The sequence below is a fragment of the Pelmatolapia mariae genome, linkage group LG1 (genome assembly GCF_036321145.2).
Source record: "Pelmatolapia mariae isolate MD_Pm_ZW linkage group LG1, Pm_UMD_F_2, whole genome shotgun sequence".
NCBI lineage: Eukaryota > Metazoa > Chordata > Actinopteri > Cichliformes > Cichlidae > Pelmatolapia > Pelmatolapia mariae.
Window position 1 is genome coordinate 35702660 of NC_086227.1, and position 27033 is coordinate 35729692.

Here is a 27033-nt window from a genome sequence, read left to right on the forward strand (position 1 = left end):
AAAAGTAAATAACTTTAAGGCTTAATGCATTTTTAACAGGTAAATAACAATTAAGGTGCTCAAAACTACAAAACGTTGCATGTACTGCACGATCCTTATGGTACTGATACACTATTATTCTGCTGCAGGCTACTATAGATTGTGGCTCTCCAGCTCTGTTGTAGAGATTCCACAACTAGAGTAAGCTCCCTTCATCTTTTCAGTTTTACTTACTCCCCAGTACCTAGCTCTTTCTCTGAAATGCTACAGTGAATGTGAAAAGTTCATCTGACCAACAGTGGAGACATTATTGGGAAATATGACAGGTTGATATTAACCTGAACTGTCCTTTAGCCATCCTAAATTGAACTGGGAGAAAAACAGTAGGGAGAGAACAGACACATTGCTACATGCAATTTTTAGCATCACAAACAAATGTGGCTTTATTACTTTAGGAAATAATGTAGGGCATGTAAACACATACGTTAATCCACTCATTGCACTTTCACTGCTGTGATTACAGTTGGTAAGGTTCCAGAAAACACACAACCCTCCAAACACTCAAGCGTGTAGACTGAGAAATCCAAAGCTTGACAGACCTGTCGTGCCTACTTAAAATGGTTAAGCTTAGAATGCAAAATCTCTGTTTGACAGAGGGGTTTAATGAACAGTCAATTATAATGATTCACAGTTTAGACATAAAAGATTCTGTAAGAGTAATGTGGAGAGACAAACAAGTCTAAAATCCTTTCCAAAAGCCTGTAATCTGAGGGCAGATATTCAGAGCAGAGCCATAAGCTGCACGGTTCTCTGCTTCCAGATGACTGATATCCCAGATGCTGCTTCCGAATTCTTAGATGGACCATCTGTGAGCTAAACTATAACATTTCACATCTTTCATTTCTGTGTGGGGTAGAGAAAAACAACAGAAGGTGGACTGCAGAAGAAGTATTCAGCAAAAAATGAGACTATCAGTGACACTGACTACTTATACTGCCAACAAACACTCTTAGAGACATACCGTGTGTGCATGGACAGGCTGCATCTGCGCTCATCAGCTTTAATAATAAACTTGCATTCTAATCCTTTTTTGTGTAGACATCATCTAAACATATTTCAAATCATTTAACGTGATTTGATGACATTAGTTTCAAACTGAAACATTAGCACATGTTCTGAACGTGATTAGCCCATGCTCTGTCTATTTCTGTCCACACGGAAGAAGAGTTCTCACAGGACAGGAAAGGACAAGACGTGACTGACAGGCAAAGAAATGCCTGCCACCGTGGCAACCGCTGACATGGCTTAAAATAATCCTGGAAGGACAAACAGACAGAAATTCACCCCAAAAAGTCCCGCAGATACAAGCAGGAGGGGAAATTACAAGGTCTGAAATGAGGACCAGATACTGGCGGAAAGGACCGATGAGGAGAGAAGAGGAACGTCTGGTACTGGAATTGTACGTTTTGGGGCCCGTGCTGGAAAAAGCAGTGCCTTGTGACAGGCAAAACAAACAAACAAAAAGCAAAGTGAAAAGAGACGTAATCAGGGGAAAAAAGCTGACATGTTCCTGAGGTTACAGCTTGGGCCTTTTAAGGCTTCACTGAAGTGTTTGACTTTTAAGTAAATAGGTTCTACATCTGATTAGAAACAGCATGCATCTGCTTTTCTGGCCAGCTCTGCACCAACCTTAAATGGGTCTTCCCTGTGGGTAACTATATGGCACAGTATAATGAGAAAAGCTTAAGCAGTGATGAATGACATCAATGCAGTGGAGCCTAAGCCCTAAACCAAAGGCTCACTTTCAAAGCACAAAGTTGTGTTGTAGAATTGAGCCACATATTGGGCTTTGGTTGAACAATTCAATGTGCATTTCTGTGAGTTCAATATAATTTCACAAAATGACAAATTAGGTACCTTATTAGTGATTTTTTACTAAATTTATGTTGTGTTCCACCAACAGACTGTTTAAAAAAATTGGACAGAACTGCAGTGATTCCACCTACTGGGACAGAATGTCATGCTTCGACACCATCTGATGTTTACAACTGTGACTAAATGTTAACTTAGTTTTAGTGTTGGACAACAAGTAGAGAAAAAGAAACAAGATTTGCCTATAGGTAGTGCACAGAAAGAGCCACTGTCTAACAATCTCCTAAGTGTCTCCTATTGGTAGAGCCCAGAGATTAAACACTTTACAGCTTTACAGCTGTGGAGCTGAGTGTTTTTTTTTTTCTTGGGCGGAACCCTCCAAAAAAGATTTTGATAAAAGAAGAGGTGATGCAAAAAAATGGTAAACTCCAGTTCCAGCTGGTATGATATTAAAAATCAGAGTGGGGTTTAATTTCAGCAAATAAAACAAAATTCTGATTTTTAACAACTGACTTATTTCCTTTTACTAGTTTTAATTAAATACAGTGATTTGCAAATCAGTTTCAATTTTATAACACAGATTACAGATTCAAATTAGCCCCTTTTATGGTAGATTAGACTGAGCTCAGTGCAATAGTAGGTTCGACAGAGGATCTGGGTCGGCTATTTTCACTGTGATGATGAAGAACTTTGAAAGCCACCTTTCAAATATTTGTTCTCAGGCATGTTTTGCTGCAAGTACAATTATTTCTGTGTATGATTGAGTACAATACGTCTGCTAATTCTGAGATACCATCAAATTGTCGAAGTTTCTTTACTCTGGTTCCTTTCACATCTTGTTCCCAGTACAGAAGGCTCAGAGGACAGATGTGGTCTCAATATGGTCTCCGGCAGCTGGGTTGGCCAGGAAATCTAACTGCTTATATTTCCAGCTGTAACTGGATATGTTGTATCGCTTTTGGGAAGCAAACAACAGACCGGCCTGACAGACCCTGGTAACTCAACAACCCAACTGGGGCAGGGACATGATGAGAAAGGAAGAGACTGCTAAGGGCTTTAGACAGTTGGTTTAGTATGCTGTAAATAAGCACATCATCTTTCAACACAGTGGCAGAGTGCAACAAGCTGCGGTGTGCTAGGGTGTAACAGTACTCAGATTATAGATTTGAAAACATCTGTAGCCACCACCAACAATGCAAACAACATTTTGGAAGTGGAAGAGAAAGTGAGGCATCCGTGTTAAGAGAAAAAGATTAACACTGAGGCAGAAATAGCAAGGAACAAAGGACGAGAACCACATCATGCCGCTCAGACCACAAATCTTTCCTCTTTCTGATTTTCTGCATTTTATATGGCTCTGGCAATGGAAACTAAGAAGTGCGCTGTAGTGTCAAATGAGCAATTACATCTACAATCATTCAGAATCTTTGCTGAGAACTCAGAGAAACATTGTGGTTTTGTTTCCTCAGGAACTCTGCATCAGACTGCACGGATGACAGTGCAATTACCTGCTGAAGTGCAGTATAGTGCAGGAAATTTTCCAGCAACCTCAAATCACTGGCACTTACACTGACACTTAGGGCCACCAAAACTGCATTTTACATTATAATGACAAACATAAGCTGTAATAAGCCAGTGAAATAACCTATATCATATAACTTAAGAGTTTATTCCCAATTTCTGTGGACACTGGGTGGAAGGTCCTGAAAGCCAAGTATATTAAAAAAAATGCTAGGGATAGTAAGTTTTTTTTAGAAGATGTTTTACATCTTCTAATGGGATCCAACAATTCAGTCATTCCTATATTTAAGATAGCTTCAGCTTTTACTATCCTGCTTCAATAAAAAACTATTCAACTAAAATATGTCGAATTATTAATACTATTTCAAGACGCAGAAAAACGGAAACCTCACCAAGTGTAGGCTGTGGAATCTCATAACCACATCTGCTTTTTCTGTGTGTGTGTGCTTTTGTTTGTTTTAATCAGTTGAAAAAGAAATACTACAAGAAGATAATTACATGTAATCAAGGATTGTTTCCTAACCTACCCAAGTTTGCACCATGGTGTACACTTGCTCCCACACTATCCCCACAACCCAGAATTACTTCAAGCTACACTTTTTGTGTTAAATACATAAAAATCAACATGTTAGAGACAGAGAGACAGTTTTTGGAACCGTACTGAAAGACAGTCAAGTGATGTAGCTCACTGTAGATAAATAACAGCTAATGAATAACTGATTATTAGCTTTATCTTTACTTCTGCCAGAATGTCCAGGATGCTCTGACAGTTTTTCCGAATACTCTGTTGTATTGTCTGTAATGCACATCCTGTTAGATGTGCTTCTATTAACAGTTTGTCTGTTACATTGATGGGACGCACACTGCAAGTCCCTTCAAATCAGAGGCTGGTTAATTTGCTACGGTAATATACCCCATATGCTTACAAGCTGGTAGTTCTGGATTACTTAAGTATAACTGATTGTTTGTCATCTTGCTCTTTTTCTTCCCTCGTTTTCTTTGCTTCTACCTTCTGGAGAGCCTCCACTGCCGTAGGTTCATGAATTCTCTGTCTGGTTTGATTGTTTTTTTTCTTTTTCTTGGCAAAGCTGGTGTTCCAAGGTGCGGGGAAAACTGGAGGTCTGTCGGCTGTCAATTGTTTCAACAAGACAAGCACAGAAGTACAGAGCATGAAGAACAACAAAATGTGCTACTGAACTTAGTGTCTGAGGTTTCTTGGGTTATATATCAGAATTGTGCAAATAGACTGTAGTTTGAGTTCCATCAGTAGACAAGAAAGAATTCTATAAAAATTATTGCTGTCATAATATTATGCAGTTCTGTCCAGAAGACATCCCCAAGTGTTTAAATTTTTCTTCCTAATGCAAGAAAAATGCATTAGAATTTTTTTTTTTAACTGGTCTTGAGTAATAGTTCTCTATCCTTCCTGAAGGTGTTTCAGTTTTTTTTAATGGAGATATTGCTTTAGTCCTTGTTGTTTACCATTTTTAGAGAGATGTTTTTTCTTTTTTTTAAGCAACTTAACACTGAGATTTGTCATTCGAGCATAAAATAGCAACAGTGTTGCCGCTACATGTATTAGACAACCACATAATTTGTTTCTATGTCTATGAATGTGATAAAATGATGACAATGATGACACAGTGTGACCTTAAAAATACGAAGAAACCGGACAAGTGGAGGACAAAAGAAGAAATGGCAGGCCATAAAACTATCTACAGCAGATGAAAACTATCTGAAAGTCATGTCCTTACGAAACAAGAAAAAAATCCAGTGAAGACCTGACACGATTCTTCATTGATTGATCTGTTATTTGTTGAAGTCTCATCAAAAATGGTCTCAATGGAAGGCTGGCAGTAAAGAAACTATTTTCATGGGAGAGAAAAGGCTGAGATATATCAAATTACACAAAAAAATCTGACTGAAAATCAGTAACACCAGGTCTCAAAGAATGATTTTAATTTTTTGGCTTAAACTTCCAATAATATGTTGGAAGAATGCCAAGAGCGAGGTACAACACCGAGTGTCTAGAGCCATCTGTAAAAGACTGGAAGTTCTCTCATGGTTTGGGGTTCTGCTTATAAATGCAGAAAGGTACAGTCATTCAGTTGATCCTCTATCCAATACCATTTGGAAAGCACCTGAATGGCTTCATTTATCAGCACGATAATGACCCTAAACACACTGCCAAAACAATAAAAGCATACCAGATGGAAAAACGCACAGTGGAACTCTATCAGTGCTGGATTTGCCTCCTCAGAGCCCGGATCGCACCATTATTGAAGGAAAGCAAGTGAAGCAAGTGTAAGATGATTTGGTAGTTTCTTCCTACATACTTGCAACATAAGATTAAATAGCCCACACAGTTATTTAGTACTTTTATTAAGACAATGCGATTCATAATTCAATCCACACAAAGAGGTGGTACAAAGTGTTAATATGCTCTGTGATGTTGATATCTGTGCAGAGATCTGACAATATACTTCAGTTATGTTTCTGTTGTGCAGCAAAATATCAAGGTGTTTGTCATCTATTCACAATAACTAATACATTGTATTAATTGCTGCAAATTGATGCAGGCAAGTGACATGTGTTCAACCTCCTAACAAGTCACATTTAATAACACAACTTTTAAATGTCAAAAGAGTTAGCAACCACTTTGCCTTTTTTACTGTAACTGGATAGTCATTAACACTGCCGCAAATAGGAGGAAATCAGTAAAGCACGATCCTCCTCAAATACTGCCAGAATTATTTTGGTTCACGAGTCCACGCTTTTGAACCAATTTGTGCTAATTTGTGTGGCAATTTGGCACAAACTGCTTTTCAGCCAGTTTGCTCTCAAAACCTCTTTAATGCTTGCTTTTCTTAATCTAAGCTCTGTATTTGTTTTATATCTTGTGCATTTGTCTTAACTCGTCCAATTCTTGTTTTGGCACAGGCTTTATTGACGCTTTGTACTATTTTTGTTGGAATGTTAGTATAATGTGATGAAAGTATAATGTCATTTGCAACCACAAGATGAAACACTTTGCTGACAGTTTCACATTTGCAGATGAAATGGAACCTAATATGGTCTGACAGACTTCAGGGACCCCGGGCAGTTCTCATGTCAAAGCAGAATAATGAAACCTTGAGCCTTTAGCTGCATTCAGGGAATCTTTCATATTTGTTGCCAGTTGTTTATGTACAGCCCAGCCACAATAAGGAGCTATTTTCCACTTTTTCTGAGACTGAGGCAGAGTTGTGGGACAATTAAAAAAAATAATGCCACTGCACATTAACCGTGACCAAATCCGTGGGTGTGACACATCTTGATCACTTGTTTTAAAGTGGAACCACATCGGTTTCAAGCTACCATTCAGTGAAGACAATTTTATTTATGGTTTTCTCTGATTGCCTTGGATTCTGCCGTAAATTCCTAACTTCCACACTTTCCTTTTTGCACTCCCTTTATTGTGATTTTCTTTTAAATTTATGTTTTCTTAAGTAAAACTACTTCAGTTATCGCTGTCTCTCTTTTTTCTCCATGGTCAAACAAAAACGTCTGAAATGTAACAGTGGGATCTGGCTTCATCTTTGTTGGTGTATTTGAAAATAAACCTGCGTTATTGTAAGTTTAAAGTTCATACTTACAAAGAAAATCTGCCTTTCGAAATGCCGCTCAGATCTTTAATGTTGCCAACTTTTGATTAAATATTAAGTCATCGGCTCACACAACTTTTAAAGCTGAAATTTCCCGGCGGCCTCTGAAGGCACCAACAGTCCAGTCGCTGTCAAGAGGAGAATCTCTTTTTCTTCTTTTATCTACGCGTGGTAAATGATGCCGCACGCTGATTGGCTGTCGGCCGCTGACTTGTGCTCCATCCCGCAGGCCCACTCTCTTAGAGCCGAGCTGAATGCTCAGTCAGCGCTCCTCCCGGTGATCCCCGACACCGCTGGCCGCCGCTTCTCGCCACACACGCTCACACGCTTACACATACACACTCTCGTGTGTGCGCACCGCGTCTGCGCGCACCACCGGCTTCTGCAACTTTCCGACTTCACCTGAGCGAGCAAAGCAGGCGGACAGAACCACTAAACAATGCGTGCCAACTGCACTATGCGCTACCACAGGTTACTACTTTTGCGCTCATTTAGGAGGTAACGGAGGAGGTGTGAGCTTGCATGCCATCACCATGGATTGCCTTTTTCTTCTGTTATGGACTTTACCCATCCCGCTGGTCGGCTGCACCTCAGTCAAGCTACTCTCCACCCTCTTGTCCTGGAGTATTTTCAAGGCATGTTGCAGTTACATACGAAAAATATATACGTGTGCACTTTTAAATCAGCACATGCACGTGTAGTTTGGGAGAAAAAACAAACAAGCAGTTGTCTCTTATCAGCAGGACTAAATCAGCGACAAACTTGTCTAATCACATTCATTGCGGTGAAAAGTGATCCCAAATTAATCTCAAGTGCAACTCATATTTCAGTAGAGGAACTCGATATCCCCTTTTGGCTCCCAGTTTTCTGCTGCTTGTAACCTGTTGCTACCTGTCCATTTATGATTTTTTTTTCTTTCAGACGCTGCACATTTACTGCTCACAGGCCTCCCACACCGTTTCAGCCAGCTATTCTTCCAGCAACAGCCACGGATTAAATCATGGTGAGTGCTTGTCTTTTCGCATCTGAGGATGATTCTTCCAGCTGGCTGTATTCCATGTTTATAGGGAGAAAGTGAATAAAGTGAGATAAATGCCAACATTGAATCAGTTACTAGACCAGAGAAAGCTTTGTTAAACACTGAAGAATATTACTTGTTACACGACTACTGCTTATGTGGATGGAAATGATAGAAATGCTTGTTTACATGAACCAGTGAGTGCAGTACTTATTCAAGGACTCCCTTTTCTGTCCTTCGCTTTCCAGAATGTGATTTACATACCTTTGTTTACTCCCAACACTTATTCCAGAGGTATACTATTGAAATGTTTAGATACTGAAAATAACAATGATGAAAGAGAGATGTTTGAATGAAAATGACATCTTGGTGACTCCACTGGCACATATAAGCAAGGAAGAAGACAACACTCCCACTTGGTCAAATTATGCATATTCTAAATTATACTGAAAATTGTAGTTAAAACAGGATGTCTTTGTGCTAAAGTATTTGACATCAGAATTTTTTGATGTAGTCTTTCTATCCCTTATCATCAGACTATGTATTTGTAACCCCTGTGGAAGTGGACTCTCAAGGAGCGTACCTGACCCATGATGTGACCAGACGAAGCCATCGCAGCAAAAGGTCCTTGCCTCCTTCTCTGCACTATCGCCTCTCTGCCTTTGGGCATGACATGCACCTTCACCTGCATCCATCTTCTGTGGTTGGCCCTGGGTTCACTGTGCAGATGATCAGCTCAAATGGCATCACCACAGTAATGGATGATGCAAAGGTTCACAATTGCCTTTATCAGGGATTTATCCGTAACCAGTCGGCCTCCTCTGCAGCCATATCGACATGTTCTGGACTGGTAAGTGTCAGTAACCTCTGGCTGAGCTTTTGTTGCATGAAAAACTGAGTCATTTTATGTTTTACCTCAATTACATGGTTTTATTCTTAAACTGATTACATGCTTCTACTTAGTTCAAGAAAGGCTGACAAAACACTTCTAAGTCAATTTAGATAATTTCACAACCCTAATGGGAATTTTTTTTCAGTTTCTGATAAGTTTGTGGAGCTAAAAGGCTGTCACACAGCAGATTTTGTACTCCACCCCTACCTCAAGTTCCATGCCTTTATTTGTCCTTGAATGCTTCGTGTCCTCTAGCATTCCAGCTGTTTTGATGCACCATTGTCAGACTTTGGTCATATCATGGGTGAACTGTAACATGACATCATTACCCATGAGTGTAAGCATCAGTTTCTGGTGCTTTGTCTGGAACTGCTTTGAACACAGGGAGGAGAGGACATAAGAGAAAGAATAAAAGGAAAAGAGCAGAAGAGGAGAGAAAAGTTACACTGCTACAGGACAGTACAGTGAAAAGGCCATAATTTAGTCAGGGATGTCATCACTTTTTCCTTGACCACTGTTTTACAGTGTAATTCTGGCCATTACTCAATGCAGTTTTCTTCAACCACTCGCCCAGTGGTGTACCTTGCAAGTAATGGTATAGGTCAACATTTAGGAAAAGGCATTATAGTTTACAAGATAATATCAACATGGTCCTTGTGAGTTTTACTAAAGAAGATTCAGGACAGGGATAGCTCAGATAGCCTAGTTACTTTAGCACCCTGAAAAAATTTGCTTTGGAGATGCTCATATGGATCCTGCTGCTGTGTGATGCCACAGCTCTGTAATAAACTCAAGGGAGTGACTCCACAAACACAGCTGGATGCAACAATGTAAATCTTTTCATAAAGCATTAATTACCACCAAGTCAAAACAATGACATCTGTCTATGCGCATATGCATACATCCACTAGTGGCATGTAGTGTGTGTCTTTTGTGCCTTTTGGTGATCTATAAGCCAATATCGGTGGTGAAATGTGGACAAACGCGTCCTGTGCACGGATAAAGCACTTCCCTTATATTTGACCCCCATAAAGACTCTGTAACTACATGGTGCTTCACTATTTTCTTTGGTTTATTAGATGTTTAAAAGATCACATTCAGTGCTTGACACATGCCATACCAGCATGGACCAGATGGACATATTATACCCCCATAAATGCCATACTTACATTTATCATCTAAGCTCCATACCTCGTCTTACTTCCTCCTCCTGCGCTTGCCCTCCTCTTTTGTCCTCTGTTTGCCCTCCCTCTACATCTCCTCTTGTTCACAGCAATTAAAGCCAGGGTGAAGTTTGAGCCGCCTGGCTGGCACTGCTAATCTTTGCATTGTCCCTTTCATTAGGCTAGCTCCCACTAACAATAAAACACCACTGACCCGTTCGCTTAAAAGAGCTGCGAGGACACAGTGTGATTGGGTTGTGATTGCATTTGAATGAGTTGGTACAAACACTTTGATCTATTTTTTACTCTTCCTGAACATTTGCAAGTTTTTGTTTTCCTCTTCCAAGTCCGACCACTGGGCCACCGATGGATGGATAGATTTGTTTTTGTTATCGTTATATTCCTAGCAGATAAACAGAGTTTTCTCCAAAATAAAAGAATTAAGTAAGACACAATGACAAGTACACTGAAAGGATACTCTGGTACCAACCATTTACTCTGTCTCTTTGTAAAAATCAGTCTGTCTGTGTTAAATTGCTACGAGCTTTAGGACAATAAAGACATTTAACCCCTTCTTTTCATCTAGCCCTCTGCTTAGAAAATTTGGATTAGGTATAAATGAGGAAAGAGTCATTCAAGTGTGCTCACTGCACTGATGGGCTTGAGTAAAAGATTAAGGTGGGATTAAAGACATTGGTTGAAGGAAGGAAGTAAGAAAAAAAGAGGAAGACAAGGATACAAGAGACAAAATGGAAAAGAGGGTAAAGTAATGAATGAAAAGTGAGCTGGGCCAGGTTGGGAGGCAGCACACGAGAGAAAGTGTTGTGCAAGAGTAATGTGAATTTATTGTCTGTGGTTCAAGCTCCCAGGGAGGCTGGATAGTCTCTTTATAGAGAGTTGGAGAGATGGGCTCTGTTTATGTCAAAGGGCTTTGGAGAAGAAATGAGGTGAGAAGAAGTGAGGTGGAGATAGAAAGAAAAACGTTTTCTCGTTCTTTGTTTCATTGTCTCCTTTCAACAGAAACAAGGAAATGGAAGAAAAGGGAAAAGACAGTGTCTGAAACAGAGCTGTGGACCTTGCGTTTTAATAAAAGCAGAGGTTTCAGCACCAGACCCTGGGCCAAATCAGGGCTGGGACATTTTCTTTTTTAAACAGATGGGAGTGGGATTCGACTGTTAAAATGAAGACCAGGGTGGTATTAAGAGCAGAGTGGGATAGCTGGATGAATGACTTGCATGGTGGGATTTTCTACTGTAAATCCTTATTAATTGAACATGGTGTTATTTGTTGGGTTTAATCACTTTCTCCATGACCTGTAAAACCACATTCAGTTCTTGAATGAACCAAAGTTGTCTGCCTCACTTTTGCATGAGAGATGAAAGGATGCCTCTTTAGATGTAATGCTCTCTGATTTGTAAGAGAAGTGGATGGTGTTGGGGGTTGGGGAGGGGTCTTCTCTCTTTCTTCTTTTGAAGGTTTCTCATCTGAGGTCACTGTGCCGCTTGACCTAAATCTTCTGTTCATTGGTGTATGTGGGGGTTGGTGGGACTTAACCTGAACTCTTAACAGGTCTTTACAATGTTCAAGTTCAGAGCTGCTCACCACCTGTGTGAGTCCAGAAAACAAATGATTTATAGCTCCCCTCTGTCTTTCTAGCACCTTCCCAGGATAGGAAACTCCTTACTGGGTAAGCACAGCAGATCTGAATTCTGTCCGGCCTGTACTGTTCTCTGCCAACCCTTAGAAATACAACATTAACATATGATGCATCTTAAACCACAGTTAAAGTGGTTTGAAGTGGTTTAAGATGCATTGCCTTTTAGTACATTTGCAGTACCTTGTGAAGTATATTGTGGTACATTTGTAAACATTTTTCGACTTGAGCAGTGTGACTGCTCTAAATAGCATTGTTTGTGACTTGGCAGTGTTCATAACTTAAATGTTTGAGCGTCAAATACACCCCCCATTGGGCTGGTGATATCAGATAGTGGTATAGCTGACCATGACCTTTACTACAACCTTTCCCAAGACCCGACAGGCCAGGTCAGAGTCAGCCTGAGCTCTCTGGTCTTCACTGGCTTAGGTCCAGATAAACTAATCCATTTTTTCTTCTCTAGGATTTCTATAGTTCATAAGTTGATGCAACAAACATGGTACCCAATGACCTACTTGATAGTTAAAGCAGAAGAGGTAAAGTGTAGATGGCCATTATAGGACCATTTAAGTGGGGCTATGTCTGTCCATTTTTTGTCAGTTTTTAAAATAAAGACCATCAGACATGTACCCCACTATTTAAAGTGATATACTTTAAATGAGGCCTGTGTCCCAGGCTAAGCTAATATGTGTCCCAGGGAAGCCATTTGCTAACAAGTAGGTAGTCGTGAAAATATCATATACCTTCATTTCCCACAGAGTATATTTTCTGCAATAACCTGAAGTCTCATGGGAAAAGCACCTTTGGATTTTTGTCATGGAACCAAGACATTCTGTCTCTATAACCGATGTACTGTTGAATGTCTGAATGGTCAAGTACTTGGGTGAAACCACATTGCACACTGACTTGAAGAACATTCTTGGTCACTCACCTTTGTTTTAAATATCTAAAGTAATGTTTAATTTATGCTACTGTGGTTGTATCCATTTGTGGAGGTATTTGCCTATGGACCCTACGGACAAAGGTTTTCACCCAATACAAACATGCTCCCAAGCAGTCCTCCAAACACTTTGTAAGTTATAACTTTGCTCTTCTTTGTGGCTGGCTGATGGACAAACAACAGCACAACCAAAAGTAGACCACAGACAAGTAGTACTACATATTTTTGACACTGACCCCTTTTGACAGCTGATACTTTGCAGGTGGAGAGGCAGTCCAAAGCTGCCCACGGCTGTCAATGGACTGCCCACACACTACTGAGCCGTAATTTCCTCATAACATGTCTGTTAACCTCATGAATGAGACCTCTTGGATCTTTATTAGGGTCGTAATGATCCAGCAACCCCCCAAGGTACCACAATTTATAGCTTAAAGATCTGTTTGAACAATCAAGTGTGAGAGTAAAAACATTAAAGAAAGTGTCAATACACACCTCCTCTGTCTTTCCTCCATTCACTTTCATCCTTTCAGGCAGGTCAAACTCAGTGTTTGATAGCCATCGTTGACACAGCTCTGAGGGTTGTGGCAAGCACCGGTGACTGTTGTAAGAGGAGAGCTGAACTTACACCCTCTGTTCAACTCTACCAGGCATGGGACTCCCTGTGGCGTGAAGAAGATGCTTGCTCTTTTCCCAGGCGTTGTTATTGATGCTGGATGTACTTTGTTGTTGTTGAACACTTCACACTGTGAATATATGAGAGGTTGAGCTTCATTTCTTTTTGTGAAAATGTGACATCGTCTCTTGCTAAATTTTTGCTGACATCAAATTCCAGTCAAGAGTTGGTTGTTTTTTTTAATTGAATATTGATGATTTAAAAGTTAGTCGTACCCAAAGATGTTGTGTGGGAAAATAAACCTGAAAATGACACTATTTAGCCAAACAGGACATTGAAATGCTTGCTTGCACTGAATATTCAACATATTGTAATCCTGTTAGACTCCTAATGGGGCTGAGACAGCATATGATTACTCATCCACAGGGTTGGAATGTAGACAGTACATGATGTGTGCTGCCAATCCCTTAGGCTTTTGGAGAGTTAAAGTGACACTTGAATGACCGATTTCCGGACAACTTTTGGGCTATTTGTACCTGTCCATTATCTGTAAAGCCCAGCAAATTGGAACATCTTCCCACTACAACATACTTCCCTGGCTTGGCCATAATTCAGCGACTGGGCCGGGCCACAGAGGAGCTCAGATCTTGGCGCTACACGAGTAGAGTGGCCCGGAGCTTTTCCCTGGTGGTCTGGATGCTGACAGTGATGTAGTGCCCGCTGTTAGATGCCAGCAGGAGAGGGGGTCAGGCTCTCAGCATGGGTGTGGGATGGTGTGTGTGTGCTTGTACGTCCTTTCTACACTGTGCAAGGTCTTTCTCACACAAGACTAATGGCCACTGTTGAAGTGCTCAAGTGGATGCTGCAACTTCTACAAACAGAGGCCATACATCAAATCTGACCTACTGTTGTCACCACTGCAGCACATTGACTGGTGCTGCTATAAAACAGTCCAGACCTGAAGAAAACTTAGAACTGCCTCGTTAATAGAGTAATGAGCAGTAAATAAAACCCTTTTCAGATATCATCACAGATAAATCAGTTAAAGTAACATGACTCACTTTTGCATTTATGTTCCTCAAAACTTCATTAAGACTCATGACGTACACCTGTAATGGAGAGAGCTATGGTATAGGTGTGATATTTGTAATACCTGTGACTTTGGATGTCAGCATGTTGTAATCTTTTGCATGCCTGTCTGGTAGTACAACTGCATGCAGTTCAAACTTGCGCTATGCCAAAAGTGATTTGTAAATGCTGTTGCTGTTGGGACTTATACAGAGTCTTTGAATTGATTTGAATTACACTCCTGCCTCATTTGCAACACAGTAGTGCTATATTAGTTAGTACAAGTGCTAAAGCTGCACTGTAACCCACTTATAGAGAGTAATGGCACGTTGAAAGAGGACATTTCCATTTTTATGGACTGGTGTGGGAGTAGCCCTCCTGTTCCCTGCTGTGTCTACATGGGATAATTGAGCGAGCCCATGCCCAAGGGCTCCAACCGACAAAAGACTCAACCAACACCATCAGTTTCTCACTTTGTGTGTGCCCACCTCTTCTCTGTTCCATAGACATGCTCAGAGGGTGTCAGTAGGTTGTTCAAAGGCAATTAGTGTGGGTAAACAAGGGCTGCGTGACCTCAGGCTATTGACACATTGTGATTCTAATGAGCTGTACATGAAGAGAGTTATCCATATATGCTATCACTAATAGAGTGTTTGTAAATAGTCCAGGTCCAATTCAGTGATAGTAATTTTTTATAAGAAAACTCCACTGTGCTGGGAAATACAGTCATTTGAAAGTAAACATAGAGAAATTCAACCAATGTTCTGCCCTGTCATTGCTGCTTGGCTCTTTTCTTCTTTTGATCCCAGTTCCGAAATTAACATCTCTTCTTTACCCATTTCTTACCCCATTTTAAACACACATAATTCACATAAGCAGACTATAATTACTCAGATTGTGATTCTATTGAATTAGTTAGATGCCTGAGGGCTCTCCTTTGCTCCTGTGTGATTTTTTCCCCTCTTCGCCACACACACTGTGTTCACGTGATTCTTTGCTGAGCTGGAGTGCAGATGTGCTTTAGAGCTCAGTAATCACCGGCTTGGGGCTTCTCACCGCTCGTCCCAAGTCTTAAACAGCATGTAAGCACTTACTCATTTGCCTTATAATATCATGGTAGGGAACTTTAAAAGAGGCTGCAGTTTATACAGAGACAAGCTAAAGTTGCCGTCTACCATGACTGTTGTGCTGTTAAAGAAACAGAGCTTGTGCTTGTGCTGACTTTATCCAAGGAAATGAAGAAGTTTTTCTCATGTACAAAATAGCGAGTTTGCTGACTGAAGGTGACTTTGTTGAACCTGTAATCTGACTGTGACGTTATGAGAAATGTGTGAATGTGGGGTGAAAACTAAAGTGGTGTTTAGCAGAGAGTGTTCATCCCTTTAATCTAGTAAGGTCTTACAAGTGTTAATGTAGAGAGATAAGTAGAGGTCTTCTCTATCAACTTTACAGGTGGCCTTTCTGTGGTCTTTGAAGATTGTGCCTGAAAAAGTATCAGCTTATCTGTCATTTCATCTGTAAATCTATAGATGAGTACAAGAGCAGTGTGCTTCCCTCAAATGGTACTGGCATTTTGAGCAGTGTTATGTTTCCCTCGGAAAATACACAATAAAGATTTCAGAGTGGTCAAGGCAACAGATGCTGAGGTAGTGCAACTTTTAGTCTTTATTGTGCCTGAAGAACTAGAAGAACTGGGTTGCATAATGCAAGATCAATCATAGGTTAGATTTAGTTTTTCATAGCATGTTTTTCATGCTTTATCAATTTACTGAATAAGAAACTATAGCACAAGTGCTTTGGGTGACGAGTAAGATTTGAAAGCATTACGCTCTGATTTTATTGCTATATGTGTAATGCTAGATAACTAAGCTGTTGCCATTTTCACACATCCAGAAGGGTTCAAATCTGACACTAATCGATTGATGTTACATACAAGGCAGGAAGCTTATCTTTATTTAATCTGATTAGTCTAACTTGGCCTTATGACAGCTGCAAAGGTTACATTCTTGAAATAGTCACTCTTACAACTACATGTAAAAGTAAATAAAACATGCTTGATACCTAGAATTGTTTACGGATTAAAAGATGAAAAATGCTCATTTGAGTGAAAATTGGTAGCCTGGAAAATAGACCAAAAATAGACTTTGCTTCAGTGTTATTCTGCCCACTGCACATTCACTGGCCTGCTTGTAGATTCCAACTAATCTCATAAAGTTTGCATTTTGTGATGATGTCAGGATCACCAAGCAAAAATTTTGTAGACGTTGGCGAAGCTTTACAAATATGAAACCACCGCGGATCAAAAATTCATAATAGAAAGGGAGAAAAAATGGCCTGTGTTACAGTTGGAGGTGTCTTTTCTTATTGTGGTCTATGGGAAAATTCTTTTTCGGCTGCAGAAGAGTTTTGGGCAGCAAAAGACAACTGGGAAAATTTTGGCAACAAAGCAGACTTTCAGTGTTATATCCAGCTTTTTAATATATCCATTATTACACCAATAGAGGTTTGTGGAGTGTCAGGGGAGATAGACTCTCCCCAGTATTACAAACTTAGCCAAACATCCGTAATTTAGCAAAACAAAGTCCTTACTTGTCCAAAGCACCATCGAACATTCTTTTCAATAAAAACCTGAGAGCTAGCAGAAAAGCAGGTTGAACAGAGGAAAATGGGAGTTTGAGTGTGAGCAAATGAGCTTTGAGCATGATCCCACCATATTAAAGCACACTCAACTTCAGTGTGTAAACACGCAGTAATCTTCTCTGACCTCTCACCTTGTCATTGCGCTTGAAAAGCCTATTTATGCTCTGCTTACTTAGTGCTCACGCCTTGCAACATACTCCTTTGTGTATGCGGTGTTGGCAGCTGTGTCCAACATTAAAAGTCTACTATAACGTCATACTTTGGTATTCACTAAAACACAAAACATGCTGACAAAAGAAAGTTCAATCTATACATTGACATAAAAACACAAGCAGACACAGAACCATATTTTAACCATTGTTGCAGATGGAATTCGTTTCCTGTCATTATCATCACAGACTCTTCCATCTGCTATCTGCTGGAAAAGAAAGTGGAGAGCTGGCAGATTTGGTGACGCAGCTATAGAGAGAGAGAAACAGAGCACAAGCAGGGATGTGAGTTTTGCACTAATCAAGTTCAGATCTTTGGGTTTCTTTAATTTTAATGTAGGACTCTTATGGTTACAAAGTTACTTGTCATCTCATGGTGACTTTACATTATGAATTTGTTTACATTGCTTTGCATTGTAAGGTAAGGGCTTTACATTATTATAAAGAGATCTTTCATCTGTAACATCATGGCATTCTGAATGCGTTGCTTCAGTGGGGAAAAAATGTGAAATTATGTCTTACTCATGATTAAACTGTTATCATTTAATTGAAGGAGAAAAAAGATAAATAATAAATAAATAAGTGTTTCATCTTTAAAGAGGAATATTTGATTAGGTGTATGTTTTTACAGACCAGGTATGTGCTGAATGCCAGGCAGATGAAAAGATGGGTAAACGAGAGGCGACAGCGGTGTGTGCTGATTGGAGACACCTCCTTTGACCTTCTCTAGCTCTGTTTTGAATTCCAGACTATTTTAGGAAGCCACAGTCAATTTTTGCCAAGGGCATTTTCTCTCTCTTAATTCATTTCTTTGAGTTGATATATTTTATTCATGACCCAGAGGGAAATTTTCTTTCCACAATGTGTTCACAGTGCAATACAGCTGGAGCAAGTAGTCGTGGAGTATCTAGCATAAGGTTTGTTTTGGCATGTATTGATATGCTGGGCTTCAAACTATTGAGATTGCAGAACAAAACTCCCAGCCACTGGACCATGTGGACCTTACATATAGTCAAGATAATAAAATTTGACAGTTAGCTTCCTGTAAAACATCACGTTGCACCAAGATTGATGGAAGACGTAGATGATTTATGGACAGTTGGGTGATCAACTGGGAGCTGGATGGTTATAGAGATGGATGGTTCGATGGATGAATAGATGGGCTTGATGATGGCAGTCTGCCACATATCCAGGCACTGTTTTCACAACAAGAGCCTCACCATGGCTTCCCTTTTGTCCAGCCTCTGTTTATTTTGCCACCTGCTAGTCTGGGCGGAATGGGGTCAGTTCAACAGGAGCAGGGTACTGTCACTCTCTCTCTCGCTAGTTCTCTCTGTCTCTGTCTCTCTCTCTCTCTCACACACACACACACACACACACACACACAGATGGTGAGTTAGATGACACACAAAAAGGCCATAGGTCACTGGGTCAGTGAGTGTATTGCAGTGAGTGTGCGCCTGATTGATTGCACAGCTATTCTGTGTACATTTGTAGAGTTGCAGAGTGAATTAGGTAGAATACCATGGTCAGACGGAATGTTTAAGGTTCAGTAGCTTTATCTCTCGTTCTGAGGCCGGTTAAGACTACTCGATTAAAACTGCACGCCAAAACACTGCTTTGACATTATTATGGTAGGCAGGACAATTGGATTGGGTTCATAATGTGTCTGGGGACGAACCCTGCAAGCAAAGCCTGTCACGCATCCTAACATTTTGAGTTTTTCTCCAGCCATTCAAAGCATGCCTGTATTTTTATATTCTTTTCAAGTAGAGGTGACATTAATAAATCATTAGTTTGCTATGTCGCAAATAAAATGTGAGAAGTATGTGTCAGGAGAGTAAAGAAAAAGGCACTTTACTTACCATTTAAAAGCCAAGATGATAAACATTTCCAGCACTAAAAGATCTCTTTTTTTCTTGGATTTATTCTCTTTCTTACTTGACTTCCATTATCTTAATCAGTTCCAAAAATATTTCCTGTTAGACTTGAATTGAATGAACAATAAACTTTTGAGAAAACACACAGTACACTGGACAAATATTATATCAAAAACAAACCCAGGAAGAAATCAAATGCTGGCAGTGATATGACTATGTCAGCAAGAAGTGCTGCAATGTTGTCTGTTTTCAGTAAATTATATTTTGAAGTAAGGCTCTAACCACGAGTGATCTCATTTTAGTTGCGCACACAGTTTAGATTTTGTTGAAATCAATTAAAAACAAATCCCAGTTCTTAAAAATCCCCCCACCAGTAATTTCACGGTGTTCTATCTTCCAGTTAAATAAGACCTTTTCTCTCCTTAACATCTGTAAACTCTTAGAGTGCACATCTGCCTAATGTTAGGATAGAGTTTGGGTTTGAAGAATGAGTGAGGTTGTGGTGGGTGGATCTTGAGGTGATATGTGTGATACAGTAGAAAGGATTTCTAGAAACAGCTGCTTTAGCTACACTGAGGCTTTGACAAAGCTTGGCAGTGTGGACTCAAATACCATTGTAGAGGTGATTTGTGTGTACACTTTGTAAAATACAGTTCAAATCTGTCAAATATATTTTGTCTTAACTCTTATTATATAGTTTATCTAGAAGAATTTTCTTGTAACCCTTTCTACTTATTGTGATGGACTTTTGTGTGTGTTTTGCAGTCAGGGTTGATCCGTGTGTCTCAGGAGGAGTATTTGATCGCCCCTCTACCCCAACATCTGGCCAGACAACACAACTACAGTGCCCCCAATGGTCATCACCCGCATGTACTGTACAAGCGCTCAGCAGAGCACATTGTCCACAGAAGATCCAGAAGCCCCTCTGACGTCAGTTCTTCTAGACCTGGCAACCCTTACCTTCATGATTATCATCAGCAGCATCATGACAACCAGCATGGAAAGGTGCAGAGGCAACACTTCTGTGGACGCCGCAAGCAATGTATGTAAGGGAACCTTAAATTCCTTTCCTTTATTACATATATATATATATAATTGTTATATAATATATGTTATTATATATTATATGCGATATTATGTAAGGTGTGTAACATCTGGTAGACTAGCATTTCTATCCTTTATATCTATTCAGCTATTCAGTGTTTTCATAACACAAGTTTCATCTTACCATTAAACTGCGTGGCTTGCATATGTACAGAATATTTATGTGCTGCATGTTAAATAGGACACTTTTACAGTCTTAACTTCTTAAACATTACTGCTGTTGTATTTAAAATGTACAGTTCAAGGTGAAGGAAATATTCATTCTTTCTGCCAGCCACATACTGTCCAGTTTTGAAACTAAACAGTTAAATACAAGATGTGAACTGTCATGTAAAGAACCTGTGTCTTAATCTCCTGTTATTTATTCTGAGCTTTCATGTTACTACACACAAAGTCATTGGCTCAACTAACTGATTATCCTTTATTACTTTCATCTCTAATTAAACATTATGTTTGATTCTGTTCAGAGTTTACTCTGGCAGGATAAAGAAGGCTCTGATAAAACAAGTGAAACCAACATGGAATGCTAACTAATATAATATCTCATTTTGAAACAAAAAGCATCACCATAGAGGTTTATAACACTTTATAATAACAGGTTTTAACTTGTACTTTGTAGATCTAATTGTATGTGTATGTGCTGTGGGTTCAGAAAGTCTGATTCTGATATTTCTGATTCTGCTCTATTTTAAAGTCAGTAATCAAAAAGAAAAGATCAGAATTCCTGAAGTTGTATCTTTCCACTGAAGCAGCATTTACTAAGGTGAATTTGATCTGCTCAGCAAAGGCTTGTTCAAGTAAATCAACCTGCAGCCATCATTCACCTGCTATAGACAAAGCTGTGCCTAAAATTTCCAACTGAATGCTTTTTAATTAACATTGTGAGACTGGACAACACGGCACCAGATCCATGTGAAATTGTCACAAGTCAAATTATTCCAAGCAAGGAGGTTCTTTTTTAGTGTCAAATTGTGTCTAGACTGAAGGTTTCTGAGGGGGAAGCGCATTACACTCTAAAATGCTGCGTGGAAACTGGATAAGTTGTATCTAAAACACAATCAGGCAGACCAAAAGTGATTACATTAATACATCAAGCATTGTTCACTGGGAGATAGAAAAGCTAAATCTAATAATAGTTGCAGAATTCGCTAAATAAAGAAAGCAAGACTGCAGTCAGCAAAAGTATTCTTCTAAGAAAGGCTGTGTAGTCGTAGTCTCAAATGATTAAAAGGGTCTCTAAAGTGCATGTCAGGATGGGAAATAAGGCCAAAGACTTGAGGTGGGCTAGAACTTTGCAGCTTTCACAATGAATGATTATAGAAGATTTAATTTTCTAATAAAGTCTGAGATTTGTGGCAGTAAAACGGTTTTGTATGTGAGGACAAAAATAGAGAAGAAATGATACTACAGTATCGACACCACCATGAAACACAGTCTGGCAGTATATTGGCAGTATATTGTGACAAAGTTGCTGTACACCCATCATTATTCTGCTCCATAATGTAGCAGAATAATGACTTCGTTCACACCCCAAAGCCTAAAAAGTTAGCCTGTGTGCATGTTATCCTAAAAGTAAGATGAAATCATACCACATAGGAATATTCTGGAATTCAGTTTTCCAGGGATTCAGCTTTTCATTCAAATTGTTATGCTGCATTCACTGGTGTATTCAGACTTTTTGATCTTACTGTACATATATTATGATGATTTATGTCTGTATTAAATATTTGAGAACACTCCATTTCAGTGCATTATATGTTTATCAACATGCATTTCAAGTTGTTGTGTCCAGTTAAAAGTGCAACACTAGCCTGAAGCTACTGAACCCTCAGGCTTTTTAACAATTGTTTTTTTAGTGATGATAGGAAGCAGCGTGGGGAGTGAATTTCCTGTCCTTTCAACACCAGAGCACGCACTTTTAACACCTGGCACGAGCCAGGACAAAGAGTTGATTCATTTGACCCTCACTGCCAAGTTTTCTATCTCTGAGTATCATTGTCTGTCTCCTTTATGCTGTCTCCCTCTTTCTGTGTCTCTCCTCCCTTCCTTTTTGCCTCTCCCTTTTTCCCCTCCTAGACGCACCCAAGCCTCCTGCTGAGGACCGCTTTATCATGCCTGATGAGTTTGCGGTACCTGAGGTGGAAGGTCCAGGGAGGGAAAAAAGATCACCCATTTCCAACAGGGTGGGAGGTCTGAATGTGGAGACCCTGGTTGTGGCAGACAGGAAGATGCTGGAGAAACATGGCAGGGAGAATGTCACCACCTACGTCCTCACCGTTATGAATATGGTAGGGCTGAAAAAGATAAGGGAGTGGAAGTGTTGGAAAGACAAGGTGTGACAGAACATATGAGGTAGCAATCGTTCAATAGGAAATCTGTCGAAATTTTGTGTTTCTCAAAGCTCTTGTTCATTTACCTAACATAGCAGGATCTCAACAGATCAGTATTTCCTGCGAGGCAAGACACAAGTGCTAAGCTAACTTTATAAGCATTCAAATTTGCAACGTTTCTCCAGAGAAAAGTGCAAAAACTTTGCTAACCCTTTATGTTTGTGATATTTGTTTGATTGCAACTTTGAATGCAACTTTTTGCCACTTTCCTCTGTTCAAAAAAATACACAAGTTAATTTTAAGTGTGAACTAGGATATGTCAAAATAAATGAAGGAGGACTACTTCCAAATTCTTTAAATTCACCTCAGATTATCAGATCATCACCTGGAGGGTTGAAACTTGGAGACAGTTGGGTGTTTCAACAGAAGAATGATCCCAAACACACATCAGAAATGGTTTTAGATTGGATAATGAAAGTTAAGATTAAGCTTCTGGAATGCCCTTCACAAATTACCATGACACTCATACCCATGGTGACTGAATGTGAACGTCTGACTACAACTCTCAGTGGACACAAATCCTCACTCAATCATTTTATGTTTCTCCCCAAAGAAGAATGGTTACAACGCATGCCTATATAATGACACTATCAGTGGTTCAGGTCTGCCTTTGGAAACTTTGTTGCACACATACATAATCTTTTTATCCCTATATTTTCTGCAAAATGCTGAGACAAAAACTTTGAATGTTACCAACAAGTATTTTCAACTAATTTACAGGTTTCCAGCCTTTTCAAAGATGGCACCATTGGGAATGATATCAACATTGTGGTGGTTAGCTTGTTGCTCCTGGAGCAGGACCCTGTAAGTAGATTTACACTAACTCTGCAGAACTTGCCTGACTTGTGCTGCTTTTAACTTGACACTGATTAAAATACCCGTGGCTGTGTTCTAAATCTCAATTGTTCTCTCTACAATTCCAGTTGGGCTTGACCATAAATCATCACGCTGACCAGTCCCTCAACAGTTTCTGTCAATGGCAGTCAGGCCTGGTGGGGAAAGGTGGTAAACGGCACGATCATGCTGTTCTCCTCACTGGACTGGACATTTGTTCCTGGAAGAATGAGCCCTGTGACACTCTGGGTGAGATAGGGCTTAGCTCACTTTAACAAGCCAAAGATCTTTTTTTTTTTTTAAAGACGCATGTGAAAAGCAACAGTGTGACTTTGTCTGGACCACTGACAACTAAGAACCCCTTGCATTGCTAAATGTTGTCACATTTTGGTTAACAACAGCCTAGATGCGATGCTGTGGGTGCAAACATTATAACAGGGCTGACAGGTGAAGCGAAAATAGTTGTCAAGAGATAGACTGGCAGTCATTTGTCACTATGAGCAAACCCTATATTTTACTAGATTATTAAGCCGTGCCATAAAAAACTAGTGACAGTATGAATGCAGACACATGCAGAAGGAGAGGGGCGTTGATATGTAAGAAGGTCAACAGATTGAAGTATAAACACCAACTTGAGCTGTCACTTCAGGCGAAAACAGCTCATTATAAAATATCCTGCCAAAGTTGTCTGTAACAAAACAAAGTAGGGTCTAACCAAAAATATTTTAACTAAATGAAAAACAAAGCTGAACCATTAATGTTAATGTTTAACATCTGTCTCTTTTATTCTAGTGGCTCAGTCATACTGGACTAACAATAGGACAGCAACTTCCTTACAATTAGTTACAAATAGTTATGACCACCAACTGGTCACCCAGAGGTTGAGCATACTCACCTTCAACCTCAATATTTGTCCTAAATTTATGTTCCAAATCTTCAAGCTTCTCGCTGGACTCTCCTTTATTATAAGGGGTCAACATAGCAGGTAGCTTGATTCCCTTCCTGGCACAATACCAAAGGGGATTTCTGTTTAATGTGAAATTCTGTGTATGTTACAGATTTGCAACTTTCACTGAGTTATCTCATTTAATTTCCATATTATCAAACTGTTTTATTGCTGTCTTGAGACACCAAGTTCACTTTAAAGATTTCAGTTGTCTGTGAATGGTCACAAAGATGGTCCCCATTTTTGAAGCAACCATTTTAAAGGCAGCTGCTCACAGTTGTAATAATTTACATGTATCCAACCAATGTTCTCTAAACTGAGACTAACAAGCTATGTTTGACAACTAAATATTGACGTTGGTTATTATATTTTTGGGCCCACTGGAAGAAATTGCTTCCTGAAAATTAGAAACCCCAAGTAAAGATTCCTCATCAGCTTATCAGTTACAGAAAAATCTCACATGTGGGTAGTTAGTCACTGTGCTGGTGCTATCTGCTACACAGTTAACAGTAGTCCTCTGTGCTGATTGCTAACAAAGTCTAAGAACTAATTTAAACTAAACTGGGCAGGACATCTGAGGTTGCACTTGGCAGTTCTGTGAGATTCCCCTTCCAGGCAAGCACGTGCGTGAAGATACATGTGTGGCACATATTTGTTGTCTTTACAAACTGTCAGAACAGATTGTGCGCTCAGTGTAAGAGAACAAGAATATGATACAGATTTGGGGTTTTATCTTGCTTGTTTTTGAATTTTCAAGTAGCCCAGATTTTCAAATAACTTTTCTCTCCTTGTTGTATTTGCAGGTTTTGCCCCCATCAGTGGCATGTGCAGTAAGTACAGGAGTTGTACGATCAATGAGGATACAGGACTTGGCTTGGCTTTCACCATTGCACATGAGTCTGGACATAAGTATGTTTAGAAGAAAGAGCAGCAGACTTAAAACAGATGAGACTGTCTCAGAATGTAATGTCATTTTGGAAGGGGCAGCCTAATTGGCTTTATGCTGTCTGTGGATGTTGTTTGTGTTAAGTGACAGATGTGGTCTGATTTAAACAAACACACTCTGAAATAAGAGCATTACGTTAGACCCCTACTTCATCCACTCCATGACATTTTATGGGAGAATAATGGAAACTACCCAAGGCAGTGCAGCTCTGTGTTTATATTTATACGTTACCGGTGGGACTGGAGGCAGTTTATTTTTGATATGTGTAGATGTCATGTTGCGGTAAAACTCTTCTGTGTGCCTCATATGTTCTTAAAACAAACTATGAATTAAGTGTATTCACCTGGGTAATAATATGTCAAAATATCCATACACATAAGTATCCTAAAGCTATTAATCACTGACAATTTGAAAACGGCATAAGTGTCAAACATATGACATGGTAATGAATCAAAGAAGGGAGAAAATGTTGCAATGTATGCAGCAAACTGTTATAACAAATTGGAAAAAAGGGGGAAGCAATGACATCAGCAGGGTCTTTACATAGAAATCTATCAGAATGAGTTAAATCAAGCCAATTTAAAGAATTCATGTTCATTTTCTTTAAAATCCTGTAACATTTAATAATTTGTCTCAGTATCAAAATGTGAATTATTATTACCATAAACTTCAGCTTTACTCACAAACAGCTTACAATACATGCAAGTCCATGTATTTACCGTATATCTCATTGCGACTGAAGTCTCTTATCTTCATTTTCTGTAGTTTTGGTATGATCCATGATGGGGAGGGAAACCCTTGCCGTAAGACTGAGGGTAACATTATGTCCCCTACTCTCGCTGGTAACAATGGAGTCTTTTCCTGGTCCACCTGCAGTCGGCAGTACCTTAGCCGCTTTCTTGGGTAAGCCCAGTTAACGCAGATTGTTAACATTACCAGTCATGCATTTGGCTTTCTTCCTCACTGACACAGGTACTGTTCTGTGTTCACCAGAACAGCCCAGGCATCCTGTTTAGTGGATGAACCCAAGCAGATCGGTCAGTACAAGTATCCCGAAGAGCTTCCCGGGCAGCTTTATGGAGCAGACACACAGTGCAAATGGCAGTTTGGCTCCAAAGCCAAACTATGCAGTCTTGATTTTGTCAAGGTAGAGTAATCACCTAATTTGTCAGAATTATTGGATCTCCATTTACTTTTTTTTTTTTTTTCAACATGTTGCAACTGCAAAAACAGTTGTAACATGCTGCGCACACGATGCTGAGTTGCTGCGGGAAATAAAAAAAAAACACATCTTTTTTCTGGCTTTAGCGAGTGTGATTTATTATATCTTTTATTTGATAACATCCCAGACCAGGAAACAAACAACATTTCCTTACACTAAAGAAAGAAGAAGACGGATCAGTGTTATCCATGGTTGTATATCTACATGGACCAACAGTCCTTAACCATTTACTTTTCACATGTTTCTTTGCCAACACTGAGAATCGCTACAGTTCCTTGTAGTGAGAAGGGGGCACCCCTGGACCATATAGGAGCTGGAATTTATCTGCTTTACAGACTTAATGATCCAGTGCTAAACTGGCACTTTATTAACTAGCACAATCTTTACATCAGCAACCTTAACCCCCCCCCACACACACACATTTGACCTTCATTAAAATGCATTCCATCATTTGAATGGGTCCCTATACCACCACCCCAGTCTGCATCAAACCCTTGT

At 39.7% G+C, this 27033-nt stretch overlaps 1 protein-coding gene across 3 annotated transcripts in view; it reads left to right on the forward strand.

Moving 5' to 3' along the window:
• The first annotated feature begins 7271 nt into the window (after window positions 1-7271).
• The window catches only part of adamts18 (ADAM metallopeptidase with thrombospondin type 1 motif, 18), a 57770-nt gene continuing 38008 nt past the window's right edge, over window positions 7272-27033 (forward strand). For 2 of the 3 annotated variants that reach the window (XM_063480229.1, XM_063480222.1), the window contains exons 1-10: window positions 7272-7651; window positions 7938-8019; window positions 8571-8884; window positions 19859-20135; window positions 22274-22485; window positions 23308-23391; window positions 23511-23670; window positions 25171-25276; window positions 26079-26216; window positions 26307-26460. In XM_063480229.1, coding sequence (XP_063336299.1) covers window positions 7550-7651; window positions 7938-8019; window positions 8571-8884; window positions 19859-20135; window positions 22274-22485; window positions 23308-23391; window positions 23511-23670; window positions 25171-25276; window positions 26079-26216; window positions 26307-26460 — 1629 coding nt within the window. In that variant the 5' untranslated portion in view covers window positions 7272-7549. Of the gene's footprint in view, window positions 7652-7937; window positions 8020-8570; window positions 8885-19858; window positions 20140-22273; window positions 22486-23307; window positions 23392-23510; window positions 23671-25170; window positions 25277-26078; window positions 26217-26306; window positions 26461-27033 lie in introns of those variants that run through there. The other variant, XM_063480237.1, reaches the window with a different exon arrangement.